At 34.0% G+C, this 27,470-nt stretch overlaps 1 protein-coding gene across 4 annotated transcripts in view; it reads left to right on the top strand.

Annotated features, from left to right (window-relative positions):
• The window catches only part of EIF5B (eukaryotic translation initiation factor 5B), a 78,902-nt gene that overhangs the window by 39,230 nt on the left and 12,202 nt on the right, over positions 1-27,470 (top strand). For all 4 annotated transcript variants that reach the window (XM_029937158.1, XM_029937157.1, XM_029937159.1 and 1 more), the window contains exons 7-14: positions 4,572-4,670; positions 5,133-5,222; positions 7,170-7,244; positions 11,604-11,890; positions 22,020-22,127; positions 22,294-22,404; positions 24,790-24,857; positions 25,383-25,524. In XM_029937158.1, coding sequence (XP_029793018.1) covers positions 4,572-4,670; positions 5,133-5,222; positions 7,170-7,244; positions 11,604-11,890; positions 22,020-22,127; positions 22,294-22,404; positions 24,790-24,857; positions 25,383-25,524 — 980 coding nt within the window. The remainder of the gene's footprint in view (positions 1-4,571; positions 4,671-5,132; positions 5,223-7,169; positions 7,245-11,603; positions 11,891-22,019; positions 22,128-22,293; positions 22,405-24,789; positions 24,858-25,382; positions 25,525-27,470) is intronic.

Here is a 27,470-nt window from a genome sequence, read left to right as displayed (position 1 = left end):
ATATCCAGTTGGTGATCATCGCCTGTATCAAGTATCTCATTAGGAATTGCAAAGTTACTCTGCAGTTATTGCAGATATTCTGTCATTCCTTTTGTGTTTATTAGCTATATTCTTTGTTTAAAGAAAAACTTGCTCTGAATTATAGTTTATGCAGGGAAGACAGGATAAATGCTTAATCATGTTTTCTTTATTAATCTTCAGAATAATAAATTGGTGTCTTAGCAACTTATAAAAGTGATCAGTGAGTGTAATTTTGTTTTTTAGCTCTGTATTGTTTTATTTTAATGGATTTTTATATAACATTTGTGTTTTTAATACTCAAATTGTGACATCTTTGGCCAACAGGACCTCATTTAGGTTGGTCCCTCTTATTTTTTTCCATTCAACTACAGTATTCTTTGACCTCTTCCTCACTTTCTAACACAACAAGGTATCTATAGTACATCGTACACATCTTATGCCCTAGACCTGGAATCACCTGTTTATACAAGGATCCCTAGTTTCTTTTAGTTTAGAGACCATAATTAGGACGGGTAATTATGTTTTTGACAGATAATATGATTTAAAATAGTTTCTCTGCTCCACTGAGTAGAATATATGGAGGTCTCTCTTAGTTTCTTGTTCTTACATTTCACAAAATTTTTATATGACAGTAATTTTGGTGCTTTTGCTATAATTACAGTAATAGGTACCATTTATTGTGTATTTATTGTGTAACTGATACTCTCATAAACCTTTGACATTGTCTCCTTCTCATAAGAACCTACTAGGTGTTTCCATTCCCATCATATAGTTGAGGAAATGGAGACTGTACATTTAAACAGAATGCCCAAGGTCATGGAGCTGAGATTTAAACTGATCTGTGTGACCACCTTTTTATTATGCATTATATGTTCAGCTGACAGCAGTAAATATACAGAAACATAGTGCTTGGATCAAAAAGTTTATTCTTAATTGGGGATGTAGTTTTTTTAAAGATGAAATTAGAGAACAAATATGAGTACAACTAGCACTGGTTTGACTGGTGATTATCTAGAAGGCTAAAAGCACTCATGAAGAAATTGGAATGGGACCAAGGAGGGAATAATTTGTCATTCTTAGAAATGTTTTATGGAGGGGTGCCTGGATGGCTCAGTCGGTTAAGCGTCCGACCTAGGCTCACGTCATGATCTCACAGTTTGTGGGTTCAAGCCCCACCTGGGATCTGTGCTGACAGCTCAGAGCCTGGAGCCTGTTTCAGATTCTATGTCTCCCTCTCTCTCTGCCCCTCCCCCACTGTTCTGTCTCTGTCTCAAAAGTAAAACAAAAAAATTATTTAAAAAAAAATGTTTTAGCAAAAAAAAAAAAAATTAAAAAAATGTTTTATGGAGTAGTTTGACTTGTACTTAATGAGATTAGATGAAAATTATAATGAGGTAGACACTGCCCCCAGTGTGGGGCTTGAACTCATGACCCTAAGATCAAGGGCCAGCCAAGCACCACACCCTGTAATTTAATCATTGGGACAGGTTTGGAGGAGATGGTCTCTCAAGTGGCACCTCTCCCCTTAGTCTCTTATTTTTCAATAGTGTTACTCAATATTTGCCTTCTTACTAATTCCCTATTGTTTATTGATAAAAATCCCAATCTTGTTAGCTTGATACTAAAGGCCATCCACAGTCTGTCTGTTCATTGAGTCATCTCATAAAAAGAAGTTACAGTATTTTGTTTCACCATATCTTTCAAAGCTTCCTTGTTGGGTAAAGATTAGGTACTACATTCATTACCTAGAATAATGTAAAACTTATTTATTGAGTCCAAAATGTGTTTGAGGGCATAGGTATCTGCACATGTTTTCAGGTAATTACTCTGAATTGTGTAGCAGATAGCATTTTCAGTCAGTTCTATAGCTTTTAGCCTAAGAAGTACCGATCATATAGCAAGTACTTTACAAATAATTTGAAATTAACTCCAGGCAAACAGTTTCTTTGAGCATTTGATTGTAATGTCTCAGTTTGCAAGGTGAATAGGAATATCTGAACACACACATGTTGGTGTTGACTACAAATATAATAGTTTATTAAACATTCCTTAACCAGAAGAATAGTCTATTGTTAAGTCTGCAGTGTTGTTGGACCACCCTTCAGATCATCTAACCTACAGTTTCCCTCCCAGGTCCCTGCTTTTACTTACTAGGTATAGGCTGCTGGGCAGGGAAATCTCTGGTCAATTGGATTAGCTCCACATTGTCAACTGGCTTAATCCTTTTACTTTAGTTTGTCTGTCTTAATCAGCCTGATAGCTCTGGTTTTATAATTCTGACCAATCTCATTACTCACATACATGCATGCAATTGTTCAGTACTTTAAAGTTAAGAACATTTTAAGTGCTTTCTTTCTGTTAATGACTTCATTCAAAACCCCACAATAAATAGTTTTTACTGTTGTCTTATAAAATTTCTGCCCTATGTAAGACAGTCAGTGATCCAGCAGTTGGTGAGGAACTTCTCTTATGAGTTTATTATAGGAATGGAGAGGAAGGATTGTAATAGAGAACCATTCCACATCTGGGATTTACTAGTAACTGTTGACTAATGAAGATGTATTCTCCTCAGATTCAGTAATATTACTTACAAATCAGATTTGCCATGTCTTAATTTGACAAAATTTGTTTGCTCCATTTAAGAGAAAACATGAAACCCTACAACTAATAGGTGAGATTAACAAGGTTATAGATAGGGCCAGTATGCAAATACCATGTATAGCTGTATGCTACCTATTAACAGCTGAAAATCCAAACAGTATTATTTACAGTAGCATCCCACCCCAAAATTAAATTGAAACAGTTATAATTCTAATATTTGTGGGGGCTGAAAACTGTAAAAGAAAAAAAAACACTGATGAAAATAATCACAGACCTTTGTAAATGGAGAAATGTTGCATTCATGGACAGGAAAACTCGCCATTGTTAAGCTAATCAGTTCTCCAAAATGATCTGTAGATTCAGTGTAATCTCAGTCAAACTTGCAGCAGGATATTTTGTGAATATCTGTAAGCTATTTCTAAAATGTGTATGAAAAGATGGAGTTAGAATGACTAAAATAATTTTGAAAAGAATATACTTGGAGGACTCAGAATACTGTACCTGATTTTGACTTACTGTAAAGCTGTACTTGATAGCTATAGCTGTCACTACAGTGTGATAATGGCAAAAGCAACAATAAAGACAAATAGATCAATAGAATAGTCAGTTTGTTTTTTTCGGTCATAGGTAAAAGGCAATTTAGTAAGTAAAATAGAGTGTTCGCAACAACTGATACTGGAACAATTTGGTATCCATATGCAAAAACAAAACCCCAAAAACCCAAAAGCCTAGTCCTAAATCCAATTATATAAAAATTAACACAGAAGAGGTCATAAATCTAAATATAGAATGTACAACTGTAAAACTTTAGGGGAAAACATTGTAGAAAGTCTTTGTGACCTTGTGTTAGTCATTAGCTTAACTTAAAAAGCATAAATTCGTAAAAGGAACAAATATGAGGAAGTCTAGTTAAAAATTTGTTTTGCAAAAGACACCGTTGAGAGAATTCAAAGACAATACCTCAAAATCACATATTTGACAAAGCATTAATATGAAGAACATTAGAAGATAACTCAGTATTCAACAAAAAAGCAACAACCCTATTTAAAAATGGGCAAAAGATTTGAACAGACAATTCAGGAAACTAAGCATGAAAAGAATGTTTAACATTAGTTAATATGGAAATTCAAATTAAGACCACAATGAGCTTTTACTATGTATCTGTTGAAATACTTATATTTAAAACATCTGTCTTTTTTTCTGGCAAGTATGCAGAGCAGTTGGAACTCACCTAGTTTACTGGTTGGAATGCAAAATTGTAAAGCCAATTTGGAAAACAGTTGCCAGTTTCTTACAAAATTAAATACATATTTACATAATGTCCCATCATTCCCACTTCAGAATATTTACCACAAAGAAATGTTCACATAAAAACCTGCATACAGATGTTTGTAGCAGCGTTATACTCATAATTGTCAAAAGCTGGAAACAAATGTCCAGTCATCTAAAAAATAATGGAACTGTAGTATATACTTACAATGGAATGCTACTCAGCAATAAAAAGAAATGAAGTATTAGTACACACAACAATGAGGATGACTCTAAAATCCATTATGATGACAACAGCCCAGACTGTAAGGTTTCATTTCTGTGATATTTTGGAAAAAGCAAATCTTTTGGGATGGAGAACAGATAGGTGGTTGCTAGGGGTTAAGGATGAAAGTAGGGTTTGACTACACAAAACAACTTAGGGTGATGGAATTGTTCTTTATCTTCATTGTGTTTAATAATTCTGCTCATCTGTCAAAAGTCACAGACTAGACACCAAGAAAGTAGAATTTTAGTGTATGTAAAGTTTAGAACACCTTATATAAAAGAGTTTTCCATGAATGTTCTTTTATATTCAAGGGCATATCTCTGGGGTGAATAAAATGTTACCTTTTCAAGTAGCATTTCTTAAATGATACATAAATAGCATAAATCTAAAGTTTACCATTCTTAACACTTAGGTGTTGAAGTGCCATCAAAAGACTCTTTGCCAAAGAAAAGGCCAATTTATGAAGATAAGAAGAAGAAAAAAACACTACAGCAGCTAGAAAATAAAGAAGGTTTGTATACAAAGTGACTTACGATTTAAAAATATTTGGTTTGCCTTTCTCCTATAACATTAAAAACAATGTCTTTTAAAGAAACCACAAATCAGAATTATATATTGACACAATTTCTTATACCTTGTTTCCTATTATTGTTCATCATTCTTAGTTGATTTAAATGACAGCTTAATGGAAAAGTGCTTTTGTTTGAAAAACCTAGATCATACCAAAGAACTATTAATTATCATTCCTGTTTTTCTTTGTTTCCTTCTTAACCTTTTGTAATTTTATATTCTATTCCTTGAGCAGAAATAAAATGTTTCCTGTGATATATATGATTGATATTTAAACATTTTCTAAACTTGGTAAAGAATTCAAGTTTGTACTACTGGTTTTTATTCAGTACTTAACAGAATATCCTAACAGAAACTGTGCACTGAAAAAGTATTGTTAACTTGGTTTCTGCCTTGTTTTCAGTATCTGAACCAATAGAATTAAGTGCTGCTATAGAAGTTGTAGAACAAGGAGCACCAGAAAAGGAAGAGACCCTACCTCCTGTTGAGCCAGGCCAGTAGAACTGACTGCTTCCTTTTAAATAGCATTGGTGTGTCAGAGTTGTCTTAGTCATAATGTGGGAAAACCAAATATCTGGCAGGATGGTCTTTTTCATACTTCTTTTCTCTAAACCATTCCTTCCCATTTCCATTTCGAAAAAATATAAGAGACTTGAATCAGTTTTGTTTTGTTTTGAATAATGTCAGTAAAATGTGGAGAGGAAAGAAGTTTTTAGCTTTTTGTCTGATATTTTCATTTATGGGTCAGAAATATTAGGGCGTGCTATGAAGACCTTAAACTCTTTAGTTAATCCTTTGGAAACAAATTGGTAGTATTTTAATGAGAACTTTTTAAGAGTCATACAAATTGGTGTTTTTAGACCTCCTTAGAGGTCAGCTATTTACTAAATCAGTAAGAGGATTCAGTTTATTCATTGTGTGTGTGTGTGTGTGTGTGTGTGTGTGTGTTGAGGTTGGAGAAAAACCTTTGGCAGTTTTTTTTCTTTAAAGATAAACATTGTTTTAATTCATTAGACTAGGTATTGGTAGAGCCAGAGGCTAGGTAAATGTACGGTAATGATATCAAGAGAATCTCCACACTTTAAAGGTTGGAGTGGGAATAAAAAACAAGAGAATGTCAATACTGAACCTGGTGAAAGATACCATTTCTGGTTCCTTTCCTTCTTTTCCCCTTCTGTTCTTAGTATAAAAGGGATCATTTACTTGGTACAACTCAGCCTAACATGACATTAGAGGAATTCAGGTTGATATGCTTAATAGCAGTCCATTATTTTAGGTGACATTTGTAGCAATAGGAAAATTGCTAATATAGAAGGATGTTTTGGGTACATGTACCTGACTCATTTCCTCTTCCTTAAGATGACTCAGCCACACTTGTTAAGTAATAATTATTAAGGGAAGCAAATACCATATGTCCTTTGATTGAGAATAGTTTTTGCTTTATTGGATTTCATAAAAAAGGTCTTGAATGTTGGGAATATTAAATCTTTAATTTGAAAGTATACCTTTCTGGATAATTTTGGATTGTCAGCAGATACTTTCAACTGGAGTAGAGGTGTAGCTTTGTACCTACAGCTATATAATTTAAGTAGTATTTATGTATATCTTCAGTGATTAAAGAAATAAAATAAGTGGTAAATTCTTAGGTATGAAGTAGAAGTTTGAAAGATCAAAATGAAGATGCAGTAAGTAGTCCCCTCTTATCTGCGAGGGATCTGCTCCAGGACACCCATTGGATGCCTGAAACTGCAGATAGTACTGAATTCTATATATATTTTTTCTCCTTTACATACATACCTGTGGTAGAGGTTAACTTATAAATTAGGCACAGTAAGAGATGAATAGCAACAAGTAATAACATGAACAATCAGAGCAATATACTGTAATGAAAGTTACATGAATGTAGTTTTTCTCTTTTAAAATATTGTACTGTATTCACTCTTCTTGTGATGAAATGATATGATAAAATACTCCTGTGATAGGATATAGGTACTGTAATGTAATGGTAGACTGCTGTTGACCTCCTGACCATATGTTAGAAGGAGGATTGTGTGCTTTCAGATCACAGCTCACTGTGGGTAACTGAAAATGCAGAAAGCAAGAGATTAGATAAGGTGGGGGGACTCTTGTGAATTTCATTTTTGCTCAAGAACTGAGGAGTATGATCATCTACCCTTTTCAAAATCCAACAAAACATTTAAGTGTCTGAGTTTCTAATAATTTAATTATGTCAAATATGAAATCTGGGTTAAGTGTAATTTCGTATATCCAAAATTCTAGGTAATTGTGCAGCATTGAAAACTATTGAAGAGTACTTCCAAAGATAATGAGGTTGTATATGTGCTTTTGCATAATTAAAGCATCTTTTCCACTTTTTTCTAAAAGCAATTCCCTATTTCTAGATGCTTTCTGTGTCTTTAATAGAAACCTTTATTTACAGAAGAGGAAGAAGAAACTGAAGATGCTGGATTGGATGATTGGGAAGCTATGGCCAGCGATGAGGAGAGAGAAAAAGGTAAATAACTCATAAGTACATATTGATAAATCTCGTGGTTATTAGAGGTGTGTATATTTGAAGGAATGGTTAGTCTTCTGATTATGAACATTGCTGAGAATAAAAATCAGTCTTGATTTCTCCATTGCCATGGTTCCCAAATTCTCATGTGGATCTTCATTTTATGAATAAATGGCTTTTTATAAGATCCTACAATTTAAAATGTATTTTTTTCAGGGGTACCTGGATGGCTCAGTTGGTTAAGTGTCCCAACTCTTGATTTTACCTCAGGTCATGTTCTCATAGTTTGTGAGTTCAAGCCCCACCTTGGGTGCCTACTTAGGATTCTCTCTCTCTCCCTCTGTCTCTGCCCCTCCCCTGTGTGCACATACTCTCTTTCAAAATAAACTTTAAAATATGTATACATACGAATTTTTTCCCAAATGATGTTAAAAATGGGATTAGGTTATTAAAGGTAGCCTATCAAAAGCCGCTTTAACTTAAAACATAATAGAAAGATAATGCAAGTAAATAATGCCTAATCAATGTGAGTAAACAACTTTTCTGGGTCATTATTTTCTGTTATTTATTACTGAAGTCTACTTTCTTTAGTTTTAATTTCCTGGTTTTTCCCCCGCTAACTTCTTAGGATGGATATTTGTTTTTTCCCTTAATATATGTGTGGTTTTTTGGGAAGTTTTTGTTTTAATTCCAGTTAGTTTACATACAGTGCTGTATTAGTTTCAGGTGTGTGATACAGTGTTTTGCAGTCCCATATATCACCTGGTGCTCATCATAACAAGTGCAGTCCTTAATCCCCACCATGTATTTAATCCTCCCTACTGGCCTCTGGTAACTGTCAGTTTGTTCTCTGTAGTTGAGAGTCTTTTTCTTGGTTTGTCTGTTTCTCTCTTTCATATGCCCTTTGCTCATCTTAAATTCCATGTATGAGTAAAATCGTATATTTGTTTTTCTATGATTGCTTTATTACGCTGTATGTTAGACCCTCTAGCTCCATCTATGTTGTTGTTGCAAAATGGCAAGACTTCATTCTTTGTGCCCAGTAGTTGATTATTGGATCATAAGTTAGTCTTTTTTTTTTTTTTTTTAAGGTAGTCTGTTTTTAACTTTTTGAGGAACCTCCATCTTGTTTTCCACAGTGGCTGCACCAGTGTGTATCCCCACCAACAGCACATGAGGATTCCTTTTTTTCCCCACATGCTGGCCAACACCTAAGACATATTTTTAAAACTAAAATTTTCTTTAAATGCTGCTTTGGCCAAATTTCCCAAGTTCTGATACTATTTTTTAATTTTCATTTTAATATATTTTACCTGACTTATAGGAGTGTAGGTTTTAATTTACAAAAGTGGGATTTTTCTGATTATTTTCTTACTGCTTCATTGAGATCACAGAACATAAATGGCTCTGTCTTTTGAAATATGTTGAGAGAGATGCCTGGGTCGCTCAGTAGGTTAAGTGTCTACTTTTGGCTCAGGTCATGATCTTGTAGTTGTGAGTTTGAGCCCTGCATTGGGCTTTGTGCTGATAGCTCAGAGCCTGGAGCCTGCTTTGGATTCTGTGTCTCCTTTCTTGGCCCCTTCCCCTCTCACATGCTCTTTCTCTCAAAAATAAATAAGTTTTTTAAAAAAATGGAAATATGTTGAGGATTAATTTACAACCTAACACATGGTTGATTATTGTAAATCTTTAATACGTGATTGGAAGGAGTTTATATTCTGCAGTACTTGTGTGCCTTGTTCTCTATAGAGTTACTCTTGAACAACATGGGTGTGAACTCCCAAGAGTTCACTCACATGCAAATTTTTTCAATAAATACAGTTCTATAAATATATTTCCCCTTAGATTTCATTCATTGTTATTTCTCTGGTTTAGTTTATTGTAAGAATATAGCATATAATACACATAGCACAGAAAATATGTGCTAATCAACTACGTTATTACTAAGGCTTACCATTAGTGGTAGGCTATTAGTAGTTAAGTTTTTGGGGAGTCAAAAGTTATATGTGGATTTTCGACTATGCAGGGCATCATCCTCTCTAACCTCCACAGTGTTCAAGGGTAAATTGTTTTTAATCAGATTTGCTCATTATTTTGTTGTTGTTGTTCATTATTTTTCTGGAGTGCCTTTTTTCTCTGTTATTGAGAGTGGTGGATTAAAATCTCCTGCCACAATTGTAAATTGTCTGTTTCTCTCTGAGTTCTGTTAATTTTGTTTAATATATTTTAGTGCTATATTATTAGGTGAGTACGCTAATTTTGTGATGAATTGATGCACTGATTTGTTATTCTATTATTTTTTATTTATATTTTATTTATTTCTAGTTATGCCTTTTGCCTTCAAGTATACTTTACGTGATATTACTATGGCTCTGCCAGCTTTGGTTAACATAATGTTTTTCTATTTTTATAACTTTTTCTGTCTCCTTAAATAGCACGTATTTGAGATATTTAAATCCAGTTTGTCAGTCTTTATATTTTACCCAGACCACTTAGCCCATTATATTTAACACTTGATACAATTATGAAGTGTATTTATTATCTTATTTAGTCATTATTCTTTTTTTTCTCCCTTCTAACCGTGTTTGGGACTGGGGTTTTTTGTTTGCTTTGTTTTGTTTTTAATTACATATTTTCCTCCTTGCATGAGCTTGGAAGTTGTATACTTTCCCACTTTTAGTGATTACTCTAGGATAAAAATATGGTTTTTTAACAAAGATATTTGAACTATTAGTGTTTAATGTTACTCTCTTTCCAGACAGTGCAAAGACCATGGAATGCTTGAACATCTATCCACTTCTCAATTTATATATCATCATTCTCATTTATTTTGATTCTGTTTTAAATCCCATAATAGCTTCTTACATTTACTCATATTGTAAGCTTTTTGTTTAATTCCTTTTTGCATCTCTGACCTTCCATTTGAGATCATTTCTTCTTGCCTGAAGGACACCTTTTAGAATTTTCTTTAGTATGAATCTGTTAGTGAGGCATTTGATTTTTGCTTTTCTAAAAATACCACTATCTCATCTTAATTCTTGAAGGGTATATTTATTGAGTGAGGAACTCTGTTGAAATTCTCTTTAACATTTTAAAGATACTATTCCCTTGTGTTCGCTTTCATTGTTTCTGTTGAGAAGTCAAATATCAGCCTAACGTTTTCATATATCTTTGACTTTGAGCAGTTTTATTATGATGTGGCCAGGATGAATTTCCTTTTATTTATTCTGCCTTTAGAGCTTTATCAATGTATAGTTTTGTGTTTTTATCCATTTTACAGTGTTGTGAACCGTTATTTCTTAGGGATTCTAGTTATGCCTACGTTATACCTTCCTGTTATATCAATGTATCAGCTTTTCTGTTTTTCACTTAATTGAATCTCTGTGGTTCTTCCTAGATTGTTTCTTCTGATCTGTCTTCTGGTTCACTTAATTTTCTCTTCAGCTGTTTCTCCTCTCCTGTTAAACCCATCTGTTGGATTCCTAGTTTTGTCTCCAGTGTTTTCTAATTCTAGATATTCCATTTAACTATTTTTTATAGTTATTTACTTTTCTAAAATTTTAAATATTATCTTTTGCTCCCTGGCATTAGAAACATAGTCATTTTTAAATTTTGGTTTATAACCTCAATGTATAGACATTTTGTGGGTTTCTGTATGCTGGCTTCCATCATGTGATTTGTTTTTTTATGTGACTCATTATTTTCATATATTGGGCTGGATATTATACATGTAAAACTGTAGAAATAATTTGAGATCAAGGATGGCATTTTCATTCTCCAGAGAAAAATGTGTGTATAATCCATCAGGAGTTTGAATGAACTAGCAATATGGAATCATCTCATTCCAAATTTAGAATTGGTAAAATCTGGAGGTGATTGGCCAGTAACAGGGAGGTCTTGTTTATTTTCTGTTCGTTCTAACTGCTAGGGTGCAGTTCTCCAGGATTTTACTCCACAATAAAGAATGGTCCACCATACCCCTCTGAGTCCTAGCCTTTCATCTTCTCTAGAATCAGCAAATAACCATTGCTTCCCTTCCTTTGTGTGAAGATCAAGTGCAGAATTAGCAAATGACTCCAAGGGAGAGAAATTCTAAACATTGTGTTCCCCTCACTGTGTTCCTTTTCTGTCTTTAGGTAGGTTGTCTTAGTAATATATTAGGTTTTTACTGTTAAATGGCAGTCTTCATTGTAGCATGTTGACCAACACTTTGCTTTTATGATGCATGAAAACAATTTAGCATTAATGTTTTATATTGTTATTGCCTTACTTAGTGCACCCTTAGTAGTATTTCCCCGTAATCTTGGTAGAAATCTCCATTTTTAACTTTCATTTATTTTAAAATCTTTTTACTAAAAGAGGAAAACACGGTGCATATAGAAGTAAAAGAAAACCCTGAAGAGGAGGAGGAGGAGGAAGAGGAAGAGAGTGAAGAGGAAGAGAGTGAAGAGGAAGAGGAAGAGGAAGGAGAAAGTGAAGGCAGTGAAGGTGAAGAAGAAGATGAAAAGGTGTCAGATGAGAAAGAAGCGGGAAAAATGTTAGATAAAAAATCAAGCAAAGAAATGAGTTCAGAATCTGAATACGACTCTGATGATGATCGAACTAAAGAAGAAAGGGCTTATGACAAAGCCAAAAGGAGAATTGAGGTATTTATTTTCCTGTTTCTCGTTACTCCTTTCTTCCCCACTCCTCTGGGATCATTAGAACTGTTCTCTGACCTAAAGACAACATAGTACTGGCATGAGAACAGACAATACAGGCGAAGAATCAGAACTGAAAGCCCAAGTATAAACCCTCATATTTCTGACCTTTGATCTGTTAAAGATGCCAAAGCAATTCAGTGGGAAAAGGATACCTTTCTCAACCAATGATGCTAGTTAAAGTAATAAAAAAGAAAAAAGGGTTTAGTTTCTGACCCCATATCATGCATAGAAGTTATTTTAAAATAGATCAGAGATAGAGTTAAAGATGTGAGAAACTAAAGGTATAAATTTAGAAAAAAAGCAGAACAAAATATTTATGACCTTAGGTTAGACAACAGGTCTTTGACACTGATTTAACCCAACGACCTTACTCCCTCATCTAAGTCCTACTGCTTCATTGTTTATTTCTTGCTTTCTCCAAATTTTGATGTGCTCTTTGAGTGATGGTTTATAGTTCTGCAGAGATACTCTGAGAATATACCCTCTAGTCATACACACTAAACTAGTGTTTGCCTTGAGTCAGTCACTGTGAGGCATCTGATCACTTTAGTTGTTTAAATCTGGTGGGTTAATGAGGCATCTTTCTATTTAGTTAAGTGTACATACCTAGCAGACTTACTATATTTTTCCCGTGTAACGCAGTAGACGAGAGTTTTCTTGAATTTGGTCAGCTTAGTATAGGTACTGCAATAAAAACTAGTTTGCTTGAGGATGCTATACTATTTTAAAATAGCTAATTTTAGCTTTTCTTTTTAAAAAGCAGTGCCTGGATGATTCAGTTGGTTGAGTGGCCAACTCTTGATTTTGGCTCAGGTCGTGATTCCAGTGTTGTGGGATCAAGTCCTATGTCAAGACTGTGTTGAGCATGGAGCCTGTTTTAGATTCTCTCTGTCTCTACAATAATATATGTATTATTTCATTTATAATCCTAATTTTTCAATTTTTTATTTTAATAACCTGTATATCAGTGTTTGCCTCATTCTTCTGTAAAGTCTACAAAGAGATACATTTTCAGAATTTCTTCAGAAGGTCTATTGTTATAAGTTGGGATTTCTCACCCTTTCACTGTTGACAGTTTTAGGCCATATAATACTGTTATGGAGGACAGTCGTCTTCATTTAGGATGTTAAACAGCATCCCTGCCCTCCACCAACTATATACCAATGCCATTCCCTTCCCTTTCTCATTATAACTGCTGCTTCCCACAGCACCTACTCATGCCAGCCAGCTCCCTTGCTGTATACCCATTTGTTAGAGACCGTTCTTAAATGTGGTCATTTAAAAACAATGAGTATAAAACAGAAAGTCAAAGTTTCCCCATTATCTCACTTCCTGGACTTGTTCATAGTTCTGTACATGAGCTTCAAGTTTTTAAAAATATTTAATTAAAACTAAGGGGCACCTGTTTGGCTTAGTTGGATAAGTATCTGACTCTTGATTTCAGCTTGAGTCATGATCTCCCATTTCGTGAGATTTAGCCCCGCATGGGCTGCCTGCTGACAGCGTGGGGCCTGCTTAGGATTCTCTCTCTCTCCCTCCCTCCCTCCCTCCCTCCTTCTCTCAGCCCCTCCCCGACTTGTTCTGTCTCTCTCCAAACAATAAACATTAAAAAAAAAACAAAGTTAGGTAATTCATTTTGTAGATACATATTCTTTTTCTCACATAATATGCTATGGACCTCTTAGCACAATAGTTTTTTTAAAGCAGCTTTGTTGAGATATCTACATACGAAAGAATTGATCCATTTTAAGTGTATAATTCAGTGACAGTTTGTAAATTAGAGTTGTGTATCCATTGTCACAACTCAACTTTAGAATATTTGCATCACCCCAGGAAGATTTCTTCTAAAAATTTGCATTATTCTCTATTCCTAGTGGTATATAATATAGCAGTTCCTGTGCCCACCCTCCCAGTCCCCCCATCTACCATTTTGCTTTCCATGGTTTTAGCTACCTGTAGTAAACTGTATTCTGAAAGCAGATGATCCTTCTTCTGATGTATTGTCAGAAGGTCAGTAGTGGCCTAACATTATGTCATTCACTTCATTTCATCTCATTACATAGGAATTTCATAATCTCAAATCATCATCATCACATCATAAGAAAGGTGAGTGCAGTATAATAAAATATTTTGAGAGAGACCATATGTACATAATTTTTATTGCAGTATATTGTTATCCTTGTTGTGTTTTATTACTAGTTATTGTTAATCTTTTACTGTGCTTCATTTACAAATTTTTCATCGATAACGTATAGAAAAAATATTTAGGGTTTGGTACTATCTGCAGTATCAGGCATCTACTAAGAGTCTTGGAATGTATCACCACCTCTTAGATAAGGAGGAGCTTTTGTAAATGCAGTCATATAATATGTGGCCTTTTGTTTCTGGCTTGTTTCACTTACCCTGTGTATCTGTGTGGTAGCTGTATCAGAATTTTGTTCATAATTATTGCCCAATGTTTTGTGGTATAAATATACCATATATTATTACTATCTATTCACTAAAGGACATTTGAGTTGTTGCTCCCACTTTTTGGCTATTATGAATAGTGCTGTTATATACATTTGTATATGAATCTTTGTATGGAGATGAGTTTTCATTTGGGGAGGAGGTATTCCTAAGAGTGAAATTGCTGGATAATATGGTAAATTTGTGTTTTACTTTTCCAGAAACACACTTTTCCAAAGTGGTTGCACAATTATAGATTCCAACCAGTTAAGGGATCTGTATCCTCACTAATTCTTAAACATTTGTCTTTTCAATTATAGCTATTCTAGCAGATATGAAATAGTATAGCTTATTGTGGTTTTAATTTGCATTTCTCTGATGTTGAACATTTCTCACTTTGCTTATTGGTCCGTCCTGTATCTTCATTGGTGAAACGTGTATTCAAATTTTTGTCCATTTTTTTAATTTGTCTTTTTGAGTTGTAAGGGTTCTTTTAGTTTTTTAAAGTTTCTTTTGAAGTGAGTAAACTTTAAATTTTGTTAACAGAAGTTTATCAAAATTTGCTTTTATAGAGCATGCTTCTAGTATTGGACTAAAGAAAAATTTGTCTAACCTAATGTCATGAATATTTTGTCCTGTTTTTTTCCTTAAATTTATACCTTTGGTTTCTTCTATCTTGAGCTCTCTGTGATCTTAAAAAAATTTTTTTTTTTTTAACATTTATACATTTTTGAGAGACACAGTGTGAGTGGGAGAGGGTCAGAGAGAGAGGGAGAGCGAGTGCACGAGAGCGCATCTAAAGCAGGCTCCACGCTCTGAGCTGTCAGCACAAAGCGAGATGTAGGGCATGAATTCACAGACTGCAAGATCATGACCCTCATGAGCCAAAGTCGAGTGCTTAACTGAGCTACCCAGGTGCCCCTCTCTGTTCTAAGATAACTTTTATGCATGATGTGGGGTCAGAGACTGCTGACTACCCCATGATGTGGGGTCAGTTCATTTTTTATTAATTTAACTAGCATCATTGGTTGATAAAGCTATCCTTTTCCCAGTGAATTGCTTTGGCATCTGACAAAGGTCAGCAATATGAGGGTTTATTGTGGACTTTCTGTTTCATTTACCTGTATTATCTGTTCTTATGCTACTACTACACTGTCTTGATTACTATAGTTTTATAGTAACTTTTGAGATACAGAAATGTAAAGCTTTCATCATTATTTCTTTTCAAGATTGTTTTGGCTATTATAGGTCATTTGCTATTCCATATATATTTTATGCTCAGCTTGTCAGTTTCTGCAGCCAGCTTGCTCAGAGATTGCTGGAGATTGTGTTGAATCTATAGATCAATTTTAGGGAGAATTATCATCTATTTAATAATATAGAAATAGGCTGATTCTCCTCATTCATTTGGATCTTTTACAATTTCTTCCAGGAGTGTCTTGTAGTTTTCATAGTTTAAGATTTGTAATTCTTTTAAATTTATTACCAGGTATTTTACTGTTTTTGTTACTATTGCAAATGGGATCACAATTAAAAATTTTTTTTTCATTTCTACTATAAAGAAATCGAGTTGAGGGGCACCTGGGTGGCTTAGTCTGTGAAGCATCTGACTTCAGCTCAGGTCAGGATCTCCCTGTTTGTGGGTTTGAGCCCCGTGTCAGGCTTTGTGCTGACATCTCAGAGCCTGGAGCCTGCTTTGGATTCTGTGTCTCCCTCTCTCTCTCTGTCCCTCCCCTGCTCATGCTCTGTCTCTCTTCTTTCTCAAAAATAAATCTTAAAAAAAAGGGGGGGGAGAAACACAGTTGAGTCTTATATATTGATCTTGTGTCCTGTAACTGTACTGAAATATTCTAATAATTTTTATTCTCATAATTTTTTATTCTCATAATTTTTTATTCTAATAATTTTTCACAGAATCCTTAGAATTTTCTGTAATCAGTGTTATGTTCTCTATCAGTGACAGTTTTAATCCTTACTTTCCAGTCTCATTGCTGCTTATTTCTTTTTCTTGACTGATTTCCCTGGTTAGAACAATACATAATTGAAGTGGTAAGAACAGGCACACTTGCCTTATTTTTATTCTTTGTGGAGAAAGCCTTCAGATTTTCACCATTAACTGAGATGTTAATAGTGCCCTTTATAGGTTTGAGGAACTTCCTTTCTTTTCCTAATTTGTGAGAGTTTATATCATAAATGGAGATGGGTACTTTTTCTATGATATTATTTTTTTCTTTTTTGTATTATATTGGTATTCAAATATTAAGCTAACACTTGCATTACTAGAATATATCCCAGTTGATCCTGGTATATAATCCTTTTTATATGTTACTAGGTTTGGCAATATTTTGCTGAGGTTTTTGTGATCTATACTCATAAGTGATGTTGATCAGTAACTTTCTTTTCTTATGTGTTTGTCTGGTGTTGGTGTCAATTTAAAATTAGCTTCCTAGGATTAGTCAGGAAGTCTTCCTTCCCTTTTTTTCTGCAAGAGTTTGTGAAACATTGTTTTTTCTGTTTTAAATGTTTGGCAAAATTTACTAACATAAAGCTTTTTTCTGTGGGGAGATTTATAAATTTCTAATTCAATTTTTGTTATCTCTTTGTCACATTTTCTTTTTCTTAAGTCATCCTCAATAATTTTTGTCTTTCTAATAACTATTGTGTTTTATCTAGATTGTGAGCATGAAGTTGTTCATTGTATCTTTTTATAGTTTTTTAAATATCTGTAAAGTTAGTGGCATCTCTTCTTTGGATTCTGATTTTTGTGACCTGTGCCTCTCCCTCCACGCCATCCGTCATGGTCAATCTAGTGAAAGGTTTCCATCTTTTTGACCTTCTCAAAGATCCCATTTTTGGTTTCATAGATTTTTTCCCTCTATTTTTGTTTTCCCTTTAATTGATATTTACTCTTTTTTATTTAGTTTGGGTTTAGTTTCCTCCTCTGTTGCTAATTTCTTAAGGTGATTGATTTGAGACCTTTCTCTGCTATCATATAGGCATTTATAGTTCCAGATTTCCCTCTACAAATTGGTTTAACTGTCCCACAGATTTTGATATGTTGTTTTTGTTTTCATGCTGCTCAAAATATTTTCTAGTTCCCCTTACTATTTCTTCCTTGACTCGTGTTATTTAAAAGTACATTGTCATGCTTTACAAATATTTTGGGATTTTCTTATTTTCCTTCTGTTAATTCTAAATTGTGACCACTGTGTTCAGAGAACATACTTTGTATGGTTTCTGTTACTTTAAAATAATTAAACTTTTTTTATTCCCTAGCATATGGCCTCTTCTGAGGATTTCTTATGTACCTAGGAAGAACATGGATCTGCTAGTGGTGGGTCTGGTGTTCATTAGGTTAATTTGGTCTATAGTGTTTATATTCTCAGTATACTTGCTCATTTTACATTTAGTTTTTTTTAATCCATTATTGAATGTGGGCTGTTGAAGTTTCCAAATTTATTGTTGAATTGATATATTTAAACCCCAGTCCTATCACTTTTTTCTTGGGGCTCTGTTAAGTATGTGTATATTGATACTTGTCATGTCTTCCTCAGGATACAGATATGCCTCCTTTGTAATAACATTTTTTGTTGTATATTGATAGAACCACTCTATTTTTCTTACAGTTACCAGTAATGTCTTTTTCAGTTTTATTGCTTTCAGTCTATTTGTGTCTTTGAATCTAAAAGTATATGTCTTGTTGACAGCATGTAGTTGAATCTTGCTATTTTATTCCAGTTATACAGTGTCTCTTTAGGTGTATTTAAGATATTTACATTTAGAGTTACTATGGATATGGTTGGGTTTTCTTCTCCCATTTTGCTACGTGTTTTCTACACATTGTAGATCTTTTTGTGCCTTTTAAAAAAAGTTTCTTCATGGTTGCTCTGAGTATTATAATATGCATCTTAAACTCATTATCTACTTCAGATTGTTAATAGCTTAATTGTAGTAAATACTTTGTTCCAGTGTAGATCTATTTCTTACCCCTTCCTTTATATTACTGTTGTTACATATATAATGTTTTATAAGTGTTATAAACCCCGTAGAGCAGTGGTGTTAATTGATGTTTTTTTTTTTTTTGATCTGATATCTGTGAAAGGAATTAAGAAAGAAAAATATATTTATAGATTCTCTAAGTATTAACATTTGGGGTATTTCTCAGTTCATTCTGTGGATTTAAATTTCTGTCTGGTGTCCTTATTTGCTACAGTATAACTCCAGTCCTTCCCTCATTGCCTTTGTACTCTTTTTACTGTTTATTGCATTTTTATGTATAGTAAGCTCAACCCTACAGTTTTAGAATCGTTATTTTGTAAAGTTTTCTTTTTAAATCAGTTAAGAGAGGGGTGCCGGGGTGGCTCAGTTGGTTAACCATCTGACTTCGGGTCAGGTCATGATCTTGTGGTTTGTGAATTTGAGCCCTGCATTGGGCTCTGTGTTGACAGCCTGGAGCCTGCTTTGGATTCTGTGACTCCCTCTCTGTCCCTCCCCTGCTCGTACTCTGTCTCTCTCTCAAAGGCTTTTCACCTTTTTTTTTTAAAGTTTATTATTTGGAGAGAGAGAGAGAACAGCCTGGGGAGGGGCAGAGAAAAGAGAGGGAGAGAGAATCCCTCTGCCAGCACAGAGGCTCAAACTCACAAATACTGACATCATGATCTGAGCCAAAATCTAGAGTTGGATATTTAGCCTACTGAGCTACCCAGTAGTCGCCCCAAGGTTTCTGACATTCTGTAGACCACTTTTTCTTTTTATAGGTCACATTTTCCTGTTTCTTTGTATGTCTTGTAATTTTTTTGTTTATATGTAGACATTTTAGAGAATATATTATAGCAAGTCCAAATTCTTTTAGCTCCTTACAAATGTGGTGGTTTTGGCTATTTTTGTTTATTTGGTCCTTGAGTCATGTGGATTTCTTCTGTAGTATGATGCTGATGATGTTTCTTCTTGAGTTTTTATATGTTTTTGGTATGTTTTTTAAGTCTGGCTTCTTAGGGCTTGGACCTGGGTTGCAAATCTTAGTGATCAGCAAAGTGACTTATCTATGATTGTGATTAACCCCTGGAGCTAGTAAAGATTCCACCATATCCTAGTGCATCTGGCATTTTACTAGTCTACTCTTTATGTACTCTTGTTGAGCCAGGAATGGGTAATTTACTGAGGACCTGTCTGGTTTCTTCTGACAGTCCTCTGTAGGAACACCATTTTCTAGAGTAACAGTGATAAGTAGGATCTTATCAGTGCCTACTTTGGCTTTCTTGTTCGCTACACTCCTCTTAAATTTCTGATGGATCGTCCAGGTTATCACTTACCCTACCAGTATTGAGTTGTGATTTTAGCCCTTTCTCTTTTTTTGCCATTGAGATCTTTCCTGTTTTAGACCGTGCTTTAAGAAATGAAACCCCTGCTTCTCTGTCTCATACCTCTTTCTACCCCATGTAGCTGTGGGAGTGTAGGGAGTATGATGGAGCAACACCAGTCTAAAACTTCACAGGCTTATGTTACTCTCACAGGTGGGCAGTGGATTTTCTTGAATTAATGTTTTCTCAGTTCGTTATGTTGCAGTGGTTGTTGTTGCCCTTGGTAGGTTTCTAGACTCAGTGGTTGCTATTTTGATTATTTTGTTCAGTTTTGTTTCCTTGTTGGGGAGAGGATTTGCTGAGCCCTTCATTTCATCATTGAAGTCCTACCTCAGTACCTTTACTGCTACAAATTCATTTTGTAGAAAAATCCTAATTAGTCTGCTTGAGCTGCCAGAACAAAATTCCTCAGACTCAGTGCCTTAAACAACAGAAATTTATTTCCTGATGGTTCTTAAGGCTAAAAGTTCAAGATTAAAGAATCAGCAGGGTTATTTTCTGGTGAGGGTTCTCTTTTTGGTTTGCAGAGGCTGCCTTCTCAGTCCTCATATGGCCTTTACCCTGTGCATGCTGAAGGAGAGATTTTTTATTTCTCTTTTTAAGGACCCCTGTCCTATTGGATTATGGCCCCACACATGAGTTCATAAAACTTTAATTACCACATTAAAAACCCTGTCTCCAAATACAGTCACATTAGGAGTTAGGGATTCAGTGTATGAATTTGGAAGAAATGCAGTTCAGTCCATAACAGATTTCATGGTTTCAAAACCTCACCACATAGAGTTTTCTAAAATCCGTAGCAGACTTTCAAAATAAGAATCTCCATTGTGGATAGGAGTCTCTAAATGATTCTGTGCAACCAGTAAGTTTCAGCCTTGGGTTTGAGGAAATATTCATTAAGAAATGCCCCACTACAGATAATTAAGTGGTTACTTATTTTCACTGTTATAAAACAATACTGCAGTGAACAAACACTGTTGTACACATGCATTTCTATATTCTTACATCATTGTTTCAGGACAGATACTTTGAGGCAGAATTTCTGAGTTAAAAGTCTAAACTACCTTGCCTTTTAGAAAATTGTAATGCTACACCAAATGTGGGAGAAAAAGGCAAATTTAAAACCACAACAAATCCTAACTAAGGTCATGATGCCTGCATTTGAGTCCAGTAGAGCGTAAGGTTCTTGTATATGACTCCTGGTTAGTAAATACATCTGATTTTTGATGTTCCCAAATGTTTTTTTTATTCCATTTTCTGTAGACAGATCCAGTGTCTAGTGGTAGAAAGGAAAGTAAATAATTTTTACAAAAATGGTTTTTTAAATTACATCAAAATTTTGATGGAAGTTTTATCTCCTTTAAATGCCAGCTTTACTATACATGAAAAATTGTCATTTCAAAGAGCTGCTCGCATGTGTGTTTTTGTTCTGGGATGAAGTAGTTAGGTAAATCCTACAAGAGAAACATGATTCAAGGACATACTTGTCATGTGTAATCAGTGGTATCTTAAGGTAGGAAATGTCATTGGATGTTTTAGGCTGAGGATTAAATCCTCTCTCAATTGAAACTTTTTTTTTTTAAGGTTATTTTAACTTGAGAGACAGAGATAAGAGCACACCCCCAGGTGGGGGAGGGTCAGAGAGAGAGAGGGAGACAGAATCCCAAACAGGCTCCATGCTTTTAGCACAGAGCCTGCTGTGGGGCTTGAACTCACAAACCTGAACTGAAGTCAAGAGTTCATATGCTTAACCAACTTAGCTACCCAGGTGCCCCTTAATTGAAAGGTTTTATAGTATTTGTACACTATCAGACTTTTCAAATAAATTGCTTTAAAATATTTATAGTTTTGAAGTTCTAATGAAATTATTTGAAAGAGTATATATCCCTTCTTTTACATAAACCCCCACGTAAGTTAGAGGTTGTACTGTATAGTAAGTATGACAGAAGATCAATTTCTTATATTCCATTAAATAAGCAATGTCCAAAAGTGTTCAGAAAGTTGGAGCCAAAAATTTTACATGATTTTTACTCCTACTTAGTAATGTTGCTCTGAAATCTATGTTAGCAGGTTTCTCTTTGTCCAAGGTACTGTAAGGGGAATTAGATTGTAAAGTTTACATTGAGACTGTAGTTGCATATAGTTAAATCAACAAAGAACTTGGATGAAGTTTCTGGCATTCTCTTGATAGGGCAACATAGTTAAGAACGATGACAGTCAAGGTTTGAAATAATAATTTTGTGATTTTTTTTTTTCATTCCTAGAAACGGCGACTTGAACATAGTAAAAATGTAGATACAGAAAAGCTGAGAGCTCCTGTTATTTGTGTACTTGGACATGTGGATACAGGGAAAACAAAAATTCTAGATAAAGTAAGAAAATATTATCATTGATACAACTTAAGTAAGTGAATGATACCTTATAAAAAGCTAATAGAAACCATAGCACATATAGGCAGTTCCGTTAAATAGTTTGCTTATTGCTTTTGCTTCTTTTTATATTTTGAAATACAAATCTGAATCTGCTGTCTTATCCCAGCTTCGTCACACACATGTACAAGATGGTGAAGCAGGTGGCATTACGCAACAAATTGGGGCCACCAATGTTCCTCTTGAAGCTATTAATGAACAGACTAAGATGATTAAAAATGTAAGTACACTGTATTTTGCATGTTTTTATCTTTAACAAAAGTTCAAATATGGAAAAAAGAACAGTATAAAGACCCATATGGGCACATTCATAATTAACACTTGTACCACTTTGTTCTATTTTGCTTCAACTCTTTCCTCCACCCCCAGAAGAAAACATTAGCTATATAAGAGCCCTCAAGGTTCATTTCCTTTCCTCTTGCTGCCAGAGGCAATCACTGATTTGAAGTTAGAGTATGTTTCTCTACATGTTTTAACATTTTACCATTGATCTCCGTGTTTAAAAACAATTTCCTCCTCCACACTTTTTTCCTATCAAATTGATTGGATTTTCTTTGTCCCCCTTATATTCTGTACTTTGGAGATATCCAGCTTATTTATCCAAAATATAACACAATAAAGAAAACCACATAAGATTAAGGTAAAGCTTAATGAATCCTTATAAAACAAAAGCTTTGTGTCACCCATGTTAGGAGACAGAACCTTGGCAATTACCTCCGAAGACCTCTGTTATGTCCCTTTCCAATCAAAATACTCTTATACTCAGGAAGAACTTTTAAAGTGATCTCTCCCTTTTAATGTGTTACAGATTGCAAAATGTTGCTTTTCCATGCCCATTATCTGTGTTTGTTTATTGGATTACTTCTTTAAAAAAGCTGCCTGGTTTCCTGTTTGGTTACTCAGGATAATATGTATAGTGAAGGCAGAGTACATGCCTGATCCTTTATCTTATTTACCTGCTTTTAACATAAAGAATGATTAGTTTTGTTTGGTTTTGTATAGCTATAAACTCATGGATTTAAACATATTTACTGTGTTTTAATTCATTTATTCTTTTGGTGAGATAGTCTCATCTTCATCCACTTATTGGCTACTTTTTTATTCACTTTTAATAGTGTTTGGTTGCATCCACATCTGTCTGGTGTAGCAGAATCTTCTAGGCTCATTTTCTTAACGTATCGTGCTCCAAGTATTGGACCTGGGCCTTGTTTAAAAAAAAAAAAAAAATTCCCTAATTCCATTATCATAGAGCAGGTGAAAAAGGTAAATTTGGAACTGAGAAGTAATAGAATCGATAGCTGACACGTATCATATGCTAGTGTCTCTATTATTTCATCTTAGTTTTGTATATAGAAAGGGTCTACAAATTTGTCTCCAGTTTGGGGTGGGGGGACGATTTGAGACTGTGCTTTTATGAAGCTTGTTTTTCTGGTAGAGTGCTAAGGAAAGAATGATGGGAATAATATTCTTTGAGTTCCTGAATATTGCATACTTTGACCTTTATCCTGGAAAGTCCATTGGCTCTATATAAAATATTTGATCTACATTTTCTTTCCTTAAATATCTTAAATGTTACTCTACTTTCTTCTCATATAAATTACTGCCTTTCAAGTTTGACCACCGGATAATTTTCATCCTTTATAAGTAATGTGACCTTTCTGCATCTTGGTGTTGATTGTTCTGGGTCAGTTTTCCGGTTATGTGGAAATTTTCCAGTTTCATTTCAGTATGCAGTTTAAAATACTTTTAAGACCATTTTCTTGAATTACAGTTTTTTTAAATTCATAATTTAGAATTTATTTGGTGTTTCTATGTTAGTCATTGGGGATTTTTTTAATAGCTCATTCTTCTAGTTGCCAGAACTTGAAATCTGATTTTATTTTAGAACGCAAAGAGCATGATTTTTATTAGGCTTATATTAAAGTTCTTAGGATAACATTTATATGACAATTATAATTATATTGTTTGTATTCCAGACACTGAGGTAGAAATAATTATTGTGCCCAGTGAATGTTGATTTACGATCACCAGGATGCAAATATGAGAGGTTTTACATTTAAATCATTTTGATGTAGATCAGGAGATAAAAAATCTTTGATGATTGACAAAAAGTATAAACAACTAAAGAAAATTTTGTGTGTGCATGAGAGAGTGATTTGTTGGTCAGTGCCACTCTTTATGTTAAAGGAGAATGTGCATATCAGGCATGTTGTAATTTTTTCCCATTCATTACTGAACTTTAAAATGTATTTTAGGATATTTTTCAAAGTTTAGAATTGCTTTAAAGTTGTAATAGAGGTTCTGTTTGAAGAATATATCTTCTTGCATGTCACCTTTTTATGATTATTATTTACTAATAATCTCAAAATTTTTTGTGACCTTAACAAAGAATGTTTTCTCCTTCCATTTTTTCCCCCTGCAAACTCCTTTTGATAGTAATGAAAATACTGTTGTGCTTTGCTGGTTTACTCACTGTTTTAAAAACCATTTATTTAAAAAAGGAAGTGGTGATATTTTTGTGTCTATGGCAGAATGTTTGTTTTTATAAAGAAACTTTATAAAGTTCAGCTTCCTTAAGCTCTCCGCTTTTCCTCACCTTTTCTAGTTTGATAGAGAGAATGTACGAATTCCAGGAATGCTGATTATCGATACTCCCGGGCATGAGTCTTTCAGGTAAGAGCAACTAGAAACCAGTCTGCTTGAAACTATTAAGTCTAAAAGTTCAGTGAGTGAGACATCTGATTGATCAACGTTTGGGTTGTATTTTAGGTATGTAGTCCCACTTCTGAACCTCATCTGTGCCTTACCTAATAAATAGTAATTTATTTGGATAGTTATATTTTATGGAGATCTTTTCTACTTTGAAAGACCAAATCCTAACACACATTTGGTCTGTCTCCTGTGAAACCCATGATGAGTGGAATTTGTCCTGTTGCCTCTTGTCCATATTCCTTAGCACAAAAAACTTGGTCAGCACAATTTGCAGAAATATTGGAGTAACTTCTGGAACTCATTCCAGCTTATGTCAGTTCGTTGTGTCAGATAAGCATTGGCAAGTTAAGGGCTAATGGCCCTTGACTGTAATGCATACACTTCATTTTGTTTTTTGTGTAGATTTTACAAAGAAAAATTTGTTTCATTAAGTAAAATAGTAATTTTAAGATTGCTGTTTATTCATCTTTTCCCTCTTTTCACCAGTAATCTGAGAAACAGAGGAAGCTCTCTTTGTGATATTGCCATTTTAGTCGTTGATATTATGCATGGTTTGGAACCCCAAACAATTGAATCTATTAACCTTCTGAAATCTAAAAAGTGTCCCTTCATTGTTGCACTCAATAAGGTAAGCTTCCCTGAAAAATTAAATGTGAAAACATGCTTTTTAAAATTTTTGTGATTAAACAAATGTGCCATAGAATAACTTTCATATAAGAATATGTACTTATGCCAAGTTAAATGTATTTTGGCAGAATTATATACATATGTAGCCACTACCATCAGAACATAGACCATCTCCATATTCCCCAAATGTTCGCTCGTCTTCTTTTACAGAAAACCCCCTTGTCAAGCCGAAACACTGATCTTCCCGTCCGATCAGTTTATAAAACAGACTATTTCGTATTAATGGAATTACCCAGTGTGTAATCTTTTGAGTCTGGCATTTTCCACACTCTTGTTATTTTGCATTTATCCATGTTGTTGCATATACCATTGGTGATTCCTTTTCACTGATGAGTAATAATTTCATTATCTAAATAATACCACACCTCATCCATTTATACACCGAAGAATACTTGCATTGATTCCACTTCTGGGTTATTAATGAAGGAGCTCTGAACATTTCCATATGTCTTTCGGTTGAAATTTCTTTTGATTAATATAGAATAAATATTTAAAAAACTGCTGGTTCAAGTGGTATGTTTATATGTTCCACTTAATGAGAAAATGACATTTTCCCAAAAAGAGATTGTACCACTTAAGAATTTTAGGATTTCAGTTTTCCACATGCTTGCCAACACTTGTTCTACCTACAGCCATTGTAATAAGTGTGTAATGCTAAATTGTTTTGGTTTAATTGCATTTCTTTGATGACTAATGGCACCAAAAATCTTATGTGTTTATTTGCCGTCTCTATGTGAAGGAACTATTTTTAAATCTTTGTTCATTTATTAGATTGTCTTATTGTTGAATTTTTAGAGTTCTTTATTATTGATGTAAGTCCTTTGTCAGTTATATGTATTGTAGTATGTTCTTGTAATCTAGGACTTGGTTTTTCATTTTCATGATGATGTGTTTTGAAAAGCAAAAATTCCTAATTTTGGTGAAGTCTGGTGTGTGAGAATTCTTTTTATAATTTGTGTTTCTTACGTTCTCTAGAAGTAATCTTTAACCACACCAAATTTATGAAAAAAATTTTAAGTGTTTCTAGATAGTTAACATTTAGGTCTCTGATTATTTTTAGTTAATTTTTGTACATAGTATAATTTAAGGATCAGGGTTCACTTTTTTCTACATGAATATCCAGTTCAAAACCTTTTTTAAGAAAGATTATACTTTGTGTTTTTCTTTTTATGATGTATAGTTGACACAATGTTACATTAGTTTCAGGTGTACGAAATAATGGTTATTACATTCTACATGTTTTGCTGTGCTCACAAATGGAGCTACCTTTCACTATATAAACCTATTATAGTAGTATCAACTGTATTCCTATGATGAACCTGACATTCTTGTGATTTATACATTCTGTAACTGGAATCCTATATCTCCTGTTCCCCTTCACCCATTTTACCCATGCCGCCTCCTCCTTGCCAATCTCTGACAATCACATTGTTATGTTTGTGGGTCTCTTTCTACTTTTTGGTTGTTTGCTTTTTTCTTTTTTTTTCTTTTTCTTTTTAGATTCCATATATAAGAAATCATGGTATTTGTCTTTCTGTGTCAGGCTTATTTCACTTAGCATAATATCCTTTGGGTTCATCCATGTTTTAAATGGCAAGATGTCATTCATTTTTATGGTGTGTGTGTGTGTGTGTGTGTGTGTGTGTGTGTGTGTGTGTGTGTGTACATGTACATACCACATCTTTATCCATTTAACTATCATTGAACGCTCTGATTGCTTCCATATCTTGGATATTGTAAATACTGCAACAAGCATGGGGTGCATCTATATTTTTATATTAGTGTTTTCATTTTCTTTGGGTAAATATTCAGTAGTGAATTTGCTGGATCATAATGGTATTTCCATTTTTAATTTTTTGAGGAATTTCCATACTGATTTTCCACATT

The sequence above is a fragment of the Suricata suricatta genome, chromosome 4 (assembly GCF_006229205.1).
Source record: "Suricata suricatta isolate VVHF042 chromosome 4, meerkat_22Aug2017_6uvM2_HiC, whole genome shotgun sequence".
NCBI classification, from domain to species: domain Eukaryota; kingdom Metazoa; phylum Chordata; class Mammalia; order Carnivora; family Herpestidae; genus Suricata; species Suricata suricatta.
Note: the sequence above shows the minus strand (reverse complement) of the source record. Positions and strands in the feature narration are given on the sequence as shown.